We start from the raw sequence: 9,069 nt of genomic DNA on the forward strand, positions 1-9,069 counted from the left end.
AAAAGTCCATTTTGGTGATGAGTTCAATATCTCGATTTTCTATCTAGTGGGCGTTCGGGGTAAGAGATTGGTTATTATAGTCCTAGGTCATTATAGTTGGGTTATAATCATTTGTGTTTGGGGGTGTAGGTTATTTTAACTTGGGTTATAATAATATGTGTCTGAGGTGTAAACTATTTTACTTTGAGAAAGAAATAGTAAACACTGTAGCAAATAATAAAAATTTGATGAAAGTAAAATAGTAAAAACTATAGCAAATATTAAATATCGTAGCAAATGAGGGTTTTAAAATAGTATTAACTGTAGTTAATTGAGGGACTATAAAATAGTATTAATTGTAGCAATAGGTGATTATTATAGTTTTAGGATAGTGTTTACCTCAAACACACCTCATTAAACTTGCTCGACGCTAGATCACTAATAAGTTTTCCTACCTTGGCTATAAATGCAAAAAGAGAGAGAGAGAGAGCTCTTTGCTATATACACATACTTTCTCAAGTAAAATTTGCTCACATAACATCTCACAAGTCTAGAAATTGAGATATTAGATACGACATCATGCATCATCTTTTGCAATTTGAATGTACCATTTCAACTTTGAGAAACTTTGAAGATTAAAATTGCTTTGAGAACAATGCATAAATGAAGATGAAGAAAAGATAAAAGTTTAGGTGCCCGTAAAAAATGATAATCAAGAAGAGTTATTTTCATAGTGGTAGGAGGTGAGAGTTACAATATTTTTATTTTAGACAAAGGTATTGAAATTAAAGTATGGGGTGGGAGAATCGAACTTCTAATCTCGAGATTAATAGTACAAACACTATGTTCTTGCAGGCAAGAGTTACAAAACTTTTTAACTCCTAAAACTTATTAAATTAATGAAAATAGAATTTTAGTGGGGTGTATTGTTATTGATATTAACTTGTCATTAATTTAAGGATATTTTTAAATATAAAAAAATATTTAAAAATATTTACACTTTATAGTAAAAAAGTTTCAAAAGTACAAAGCACTTTGGAATTTTTTGCGTAAATATTTTTTGAATTTGTCTGTTTATAAGAATTTCTCTTAATTTAATAATAAAACTAATAAAAATAAATAAATTATTGAAATAAAATCGTAGTGGGGTGTATTGTTATTCATATTAATTTGGTATTAATTAAAAAATAACTGCTACATTTTTTTTTGGATTAACTTGTTTCTAAACACACGCAAAAAAAAAAAAAAAAAAAAAAATCCAAGTTTAATTGTTTAAATAATTAAATAGATCGAATGGGTGTTTTCCTAGTGCAATTTTAATACAACTAATAGTGGCAAAAGTAATGTCCATAATTAATATTAAAATGGCATAAATGTAATAACCTATTTTTTTTAGAAATCCTAGCCTTTATATATATATATATATAATTACTATCACTTTTTTTTCGAAAATGTAACCTGGACATTCGAATATTCTCCTGCTTGATTGGACGGCCCATAAAAGATTTGATAACCACATCGTGATGTTCTTTTCAGCCCAGCAAAATTTGACCCAATATACTTAGGCTGACATGGAACAATTGGCCCAATTTGTTAGGGGCCTAAAGCAAAGTTATATTATAAATGTATGTAGAATGTAAACAAATACAAATTTAATATTGTGTCAAAATGACTTTGACTTAGTGGTATTAGCATTGAAAGAACTATTAAAGGTCCTTGAATAAAAAGCGGGATCAGATCCAAACCCAAAATTTACATAGTTAAATTTTACAGCAAACAAAACATACATATTATGCATTTAAAATTAATTTATATCATGTTTGATAGGAATTAAAGAAGAGTAAAGAGGTTTAGAAACCTTTACCTTCGAAGAACTGTTCTTCAACAAGAATCCCTCGAACCGTATAAATACAACTACAAGAAATCTGATATTCTCTGGATGAGAATTTATGAGGTGTGGGCTCTGGCTATTTTGGAAGAAGGAAAATTAGAGAGAAAAGATCAAGAAAGTGGATTTTTTTTTTTAAAAAAAAATGTTTTTTTAATAAATAATGACAAAAATAGGGTTGGAGGAAAGTATTCCCAAAAATAGGTGTTTAAATCGTGTACTGGGTACACGATTACACCTAAATCGTGTACCGGGTACACAATTCCCTGGCCACCTGGCACAACCAGTCTGGCGTGACAGTCATGCAGGTCTGACTGAGGGAATCGTGTACCAGGTACACGATTACCCTAAGTCGTGTATCGGGTACACAATTCTCTCACATTAAAACCTCCGCCCAACCCTTCTTCTTCCTCACAGAAACCATCGATCCTTCACTGAAACCATCGTTGATTTTCCTCACTGAAGCCTCTATTTCACCAAAATCTTTCAAAATTTCAATTTTGCTTGACTTTTAGTCCTCCATTTGATCTTCACCGAATCCTCCATTGTAGCGTTCGTGTTGCTCGATTTTCCTACATTTTTTTGCTGTCGAATTTTGCTTGGTATATTTCTTTCTCTAGTTGGGCTGATTTGTATTTATATGTATATTTTTGCATGTTTTTGGGCTGAATTTTGCTTGGTATATTCCTACATTTTTGTATAGTTTATGTATAGTTATAGTTTATGTATATATAGTTTATGTATATATAGTTTATGTATATATAGTTTATGTATGTACAATTTATGTATGTATAGTTTATGTATGTATAGTTTATGTATGTACAATTTATGTATGTATAGTTTATGTATAGTTTATGTATGTATAATTTATGTACAGTTTATGTTGTATAGTTTTGTGTATGATTTAGTTTATATATAGTTTGTGTATGATTTAGTTTATATATAGTTTGTGTATGATTTAGTTTATGTATAGTCTGTGTATGATTTAGTTTATGTATAGTTTATGTATGATTTAGTTTAGGTATGTTTTTGGGCTGATCTTACATTTTTTTATTTGTTTGGATTGATTTAAACTTAGAAATCTTATATGTATAGGTTATGTATGATTTAGTTTATATATGATTGATTTAAACTTAGAAAACTTAGAAATTAGAATTTGTTGGGTTGACATATTAACATATTTTTTGTCAACTATAACAGTTGAAAAAAACATAATAAATATGTCGATGCGTCCTGAAGATTTAGTAATTCTTGAACCTGAAAATGATGGAGATAGTGACATCGACGTTGAAGTGGATGAAATATTTAGAAATTACGACGGTAGTGGTGAATAAGATCTTGAGTTGGTACCGTCGGAAATGTTCAACCAAATAGATTAGGAAATGAAAAATTCAACGCTTGAACTAAGGTCTACTTTGGAAGAAATGAATGTAGGAGTAGATAACTGTAGTTTAATACAAAAGGGAATGTTGTTTAATACCAAAGAAGATTTACAGCTTGCTGTAAAAAAATATTGTGTGACGGAACACTACGAAATTGTCATAGTGGAATCAAATCAGGACCTTTGATATGTTAAATGTAAATCCTAGAGTGACAGGTGTGCTTGGAGGCTATAGGCATGTCGGCGCAAAACTCATGGGATGTTTGAATTCACAAAACTTCAAGGAGAGCACTCATGTTTGTTTTCAGAGTTGAAACAGGATCATTCACAGCTGGATTCAAATTTCATGAGTATCGAAATTCAGAATTTGATTAGAGCTGATCCTGGAGTACCTGTGGTCCTACTTCAAGAAGCCATTAAAAGACAATATGGCTATAATGTCAATTATAGACGGGTGTGGCAAGCCAAGAGAAAAGCATTAATTGTTATGTTTGGTGATTGGGAGAAATCATATTTGGAGCTTCCGTATTGGCTGAGTGTTGTTGTTCATTACAACCCAAAAACACGAACAAACTGGTTTTTCCTTCCCTCTGATGTGTCAGATACGACTATTTTTGGACGAGTTTTTTGGTAGCAAGAGAAGAGTTCAACCATTGTAGGCCATTAATCTAGATTGTTGGAACTCATCTATACGGAAAGTATAAGGGGAAATTATTGACAGCCTTATTTGTTGATGCAAACGGACATATATTTCCCTTTGATTTTGCTATTGTAGAAGATGAGAATTCGTCCAGTTGGTCATGGTTTTCGTGGGCATTGTATGGATATGTTACCCAAAGAGAGGGTATTTGCTTGATTTCTGACAGACATAAGGGCATTCTTGCTATAATTAATAATGAAGAAATTGATTGGAGTGAACCTAGAGCGTACCACCGATATTGTCTTCACTATATTGCCAGTAATTTCAATACAAAATACAAATCGAAGCAACTAAAAAATTTGCAACATGCATTGAAAGTATGGGATAGTTCGCCATGGAGCCTGGTCCTTCTAATCCTGTCCAATTGTACCAACAAAACACGCATCGTTCACAGATAGTATGGGATAATTCGTCCACTATATTGTTGAGTTGTCAGAGGAGGGAGGCGACTGCACAAAGTACTATCCCATTTGATCATCGCATTATTCCATATGTTCATGAGGAGGGTTTTCTTGGGGTTACACAGATTGGTTTCATCCAGCTTGATTGGCACCTGATTACTGCTCTAGTTGAGTGCTGGAGACCAGAGACCCACACATTTCACTTGCCTGTGGGGAATGTACTATTACGTTGCAGGATGTTGTCGTACAATTTGAGTTAAGAGTGGACGGGCAATCACTAACAGGCTCACTACAGTATGACTGGAAGAACGTCTGTGAAGAGCTCTTAAGCGTTCTACCAGAGGATCTGAAGGGATCAAGATTGAGTATCCCTTGGTTGGTGTCCCAGTTTCCCGAATTACCTCCCAATGCCGACGACATCAGCGTACGTAGGTACGCACGAGCATACATCCTACAACTTATTGGAGGATTTTTATTTGCCTACAAGTCAAATACTCTAGTGCATCTCATGTTCCTCCCATTATTGTCTGATTTCGAGCACGTTGGTACGTACTCGTGGGGTGGTGCATGTCTTGCATGGTTGTACAGAGAACTTTGTCGGGCTTCCAATGCACAAGCGTTGGAAATAGCGGGGCCACTGATACTATTACTAGTGTGGGCTTATAATCGATTTCCAATTGTAGCACCACAAGTCCAACTACAGGCCCCAGATCATCGGCCACTTAGTGTCAGGTATTATTTTATTTATATATTTATTTCGTTACTATTTTATGTAAGAACATAAATTAATTGTATTTTTATAATTTTAGATAGAGTGGTGTATTAGCTGCCTCTGAACAGTCAGTAAATATATTGCTCGTGTACAGAAAAACATTCGACATGCTGACGCCCAATCAGGTAGTAAATATGTATATAAATGAATATTTTAAAAAAAATTATATGTATACTTATTTCTTTCTTTTTTTTTTTTTTTTTTGTCAGGCTATTTGGATGTCATACTCACAGATTTGGTCATCCTTACCTGATTATTGTCGTGATGGTGAAGATATCTGGTTGACTGTTAACCCTCTTATATGCTTCCATATAGTAGAGTGACATCATTTAGATCATGTGCTGAGACAGTTCGGGATGCGACAAACGATACCTTCGTTGTCCTATACACTCCCAAAACTACACCAGATCGATTTAAGAGGTAAGCACGATCAAGACTGGCATTGAATCCATGTGAAGTATTTATCCTACTGGCATGGATGACGTGATCGTTGTGCACAGGGAGAATTAATAGATGGGCCAGTTATATCAGATGATTACTTTCCCTAGTACAATTCGATTACGAGGCGATTTATCTCACCAAACGGCGCTTACTATTACTGCATGGTAAGAGATTTCAAATCAGACATTTTCCATATATATAATATGAATATTGTTTAATATTTTTTTTATTCTATAGAATAATTTTATCGACGATGTTCAACAATATTCAGTGTAGAACAACCTACCAGAATTGGGTTCAATGTGTCAGCAAACATTGATGAACGTATAAAATATTATTCAACAAACAAGACGACTCAATGTTGCTGACATCGATCAAAGACGTATTCGTCGTAGACGACAGTGACAACAGGGTGAACCTAATTTAGAGGGACACGAAGACAACCCCCATGAGCAATAAGGGCCAGGGGGGGAGGGGGGAGGGGGGGTCGTTTTTAAATCCCACATTGTATCATTTTCAAATTGCAAATCTCAAAAGAACTAATTGTAATATTATTTAATATCATGGTATTTTTTTTTAATATGAGTGCAAGATGTTTTCATTGTAGATTAAATATATAATTAAGTTTAATAATGAAAGAATTAAGTTTAGTGATTAAGTTTAACAATTAAAAAAAATATACAAATTTAGCATCAATAGAGTCAAAAATACAAATTTTGTGTCCGTTGAGTTATATTAATTTTAGCATTGTTTGTCCAACACATAAATTAGAACATTTGGATTACAAATTTTTCATTCATGAATTTTAGTTTTGTAGAGAGAAAAATAAAATTAATTAATTTTAATAAAAACTTTAATATATATTTATATGATAACCACTTTATCATATAATATATATTAAACTATATGTTATATCAAATATAATATATAACCTATAGTTTAATATTGTATCCAATACGATATAATCTATAATTAAATTCTCTTAACAACGATATTTAATATAAATTCCATTTATACTAAATTTAATTATATGAATCCAATTCACATAATTAATATTTGAATCATATTCAAATATTTATTTATTTCCACTCATATAAACTTTATATTATAATGTATCAAATACATTATAGTAATTATATCATATATAATTAGATTAAATTAATTATATCACATATAATTAATTCTCTCAATCAATTTGAACAATTCAAATTAATCCAAAAATTTATTCTCATTAATTTTCGTTGAGTTACAGAGGGGACCTCATGAACCTGTAGCTTGAAGCTTCAATGGTACATGAATAATTAATTAAACCCTTTAATTAAATTATTTAACATTCGTTAACTGTTAGACACTCCACTAAAGGTCGATAGTTGCATTCTTCGCATTACAAATATATTTTCATGTCTATTGGATATAACCAGTCAACAATGCAATGACCCGTCACAAATTGCTCGTAAGTACAGTTGGGCCAAAATTACTATTTTGCCCATATAGTTACATCTAACTTCTTAAGTACCATTAATCCCTCTAATGAACAATAATTCATAGTCCAACTATGACTAAATTCCTCTCGAGTTAGAAGAGGGTGTGACACCACATTGTTCAAGCCCCGGAACATGCCTTTAAGGGAGCAATTTATCTATTTATCCCGACGTTGGGGAAGGAGTGAATTCCTTCTTGTGTAGCTGTGTTCCCAACTCCCCAATCAGACGAATCCCCAAAATAGTAGGCTTGTTGAGTCGGCAATTTGGCCACTCTCACCCATACAAATCAAAGGGCCGCTTTCATAGGCAGGAGTTCCCAACTCCTTCAGGATTCAGGTTATGTTACCTACGGTCATCCTGGTGAAATGAAAGTCTCTATTATGAACTGTTGGGGTTGATGCCCTAAACTCATAGAGTCCCGTAGTTTGTAATTGTAACGTCCCGTAGTTTGTAATTGTAACTTACAAACATTTTATTTATGTAATAAAATATGTGATATTTTATTTCAAAATTAGTTGCATTAACCACAAACCAATAAACTAACATCCAATGTTATCTTGTAGCTTAAACATGTATGTAGAGACATACGGGTGGATCATGTTTATGTGATAACCTAAATGGTTTGTAGTAGATGGATACGGTTGGATACCTTATTTTGATTGAGAGAACTCTTATCAAAGAGAACCCATGAGCGGAAGCACGATCATTCCAAATTCATTGTGACAAAATTACAAACATTCACAAACATACAAACTAGTTATACATCTTTAACAAAATTACGACATACTTTAGAAATTAAAAACAAAAGAGACGAGAGACATACCTTTGAAGAACTTTTCTTCCACATACCTCTCGCTCTCGTGAAGACTTTGGATAGCAAAATCTCGCTCTCTCGGACACCACCACTTAGTATGGTATTCTCGGAGTGAGAATCTAAGAGGTGTGGGCTCCGTTGGATTTGGTAGAGGTTTGGAGGAAACAACGATCGAACTCAACGACCAAGCAAGTGGGAAAGTATAGTGTCTATCGTATAGACTTTATGCTTGATCGTTTAGTAAAAATTCAGTAGGTACACGATCGTTTAGGAAATCAGGTTTGATCGTTTACACGATTGTTTAATGAAGCTGGCTTGCTACACGATCGTTTAGTAAAAAGCTTCACGATCGTTTAGAGAATGGCATGGGTACACAATCGTTTAGACAAACACTTTATGGCTATCGTGTAGTCTCTCGTGAGCTAAATGATAGGTTATGTACTTAACAAAGCGATTCCTTACAAAATGAAAACATTTTTCATTTTATCCTTCAGTTATGAAAATTGAATACAACCTCCTACTTTTACACACGGTTAAGGAGAAACCACCCACAATTATCTAATAATTGTTTTAATTATAAATAAATATAATAACTAACTTATCATATTATATTTATAACCTATAGTTTTAATATCACATCATATGCAACATTTAAACCATAGTCCTTTTCTCCTTTACTTGATATAAATCATATTTATATCAAATTCCTCCGATTAATGTATCTCATACATCAGGTCAATTATATCATATATAATTGAACCAATTTAATCATATCATATATAATCAAACCCCCTCTTGTAAATTTGAACACTTCAAACTGACCCAAAAATTGATTCTCAACTTGAATTCATTGAGCTACTAAGGAGACCTTATGGACCTATAGCTTGAAGCTCCAACGGTACTTGAATAGCTGACTAAACCTTATTCACGAGATCTACCGTTCATTAACTGTCGGGCACTCCACTAAAGACCGACAACTGCACTATTCTCACCACAATATACTTCTGTGTCCATCAGATATAACCAGTCAACAATACGATAACCCTTCACAGATGCTCGTAAGTACAGTTGGACCAATTTACTGTTTTGCCCCTATAGTTACATCTAACTCCTTAAGTGCCACTGATCCCTCTAATGAACGATACATCATAGTCCTACTATGAGTGGATACCTCTTGGGCCATGAGAAGTTGTGTGACGTCACATCGTT

The 9,069-nt window shown here is 33.1% G+C and overlaps 1 protein-coding gene across 1 annotated transcript; it reads left to right on the top strand.

Annotated features, from left to right (window-relative positions):
* The first annotated feature begins 4,282 nt into the window (after nt 1-4,282).
* On the top strand, nt 4,283-5,406 carry LOC150036413 (serine/threonine-protein phosphatase 7 long form homolog). The gene is made up of 4 exons (XM_090312833.1): nt 4,283-4,516; nt 4,585-4,781; nt 4,938-5,081; nt 5,331-5,406. The coding sequence occupies exons 1-4, from the start codon at nt 4,283-4,285 to the stop codon at nt 5,404-5,406; spliced, it is 651 nt and encodes a 216-aa protein (XP_090168959.1).
* The last annotated feature ends 3,663 nt before the right edge of the window (nt 5,407-9,069 follow it).

The sequence above is a fragment of the Benincasa hispida genome, chromosome 4 (genome assembly GCF_027475165.1).
Source record: "Benincasa hispida cultivar pf3 chromosome 4, pf3_genome.v1.1, whole genome shotgun sequence".
In the NCBI taxonomy this organism is placed as follows: Eukaryota; Viridiplantae; Streptophyta; class Magnoliopsida; order Cucurbitales; family Cucurbitaceae; genus Benincasa; species Benincasa hispida.

Excerpts from the sequence above, each read along its gene's own strand:
- LOC150036413 (XM_090312833.1), top strand. The coding sequence starts at position 4,283 with ATGGAGCCTGGTCCTTCTAATCCTGTCCAATTGTACCAACAAAACACG. Across the intron at positions 4,517-4,584 it reads GGCACCTGATTACTGCTCTA|GATGTTGTCGTACAATTTGA; the intron begins GTTGAGTGCTGG and ends ATTACGTTGCAG. Across the intron at positions 4,782-4,937 it reads GACGACATCAGCGTACGTAG|AGAACTTTGTCGGGCTTCCA; the intron begins GTACGCACGAGC and ends ATGGTTGTACAG.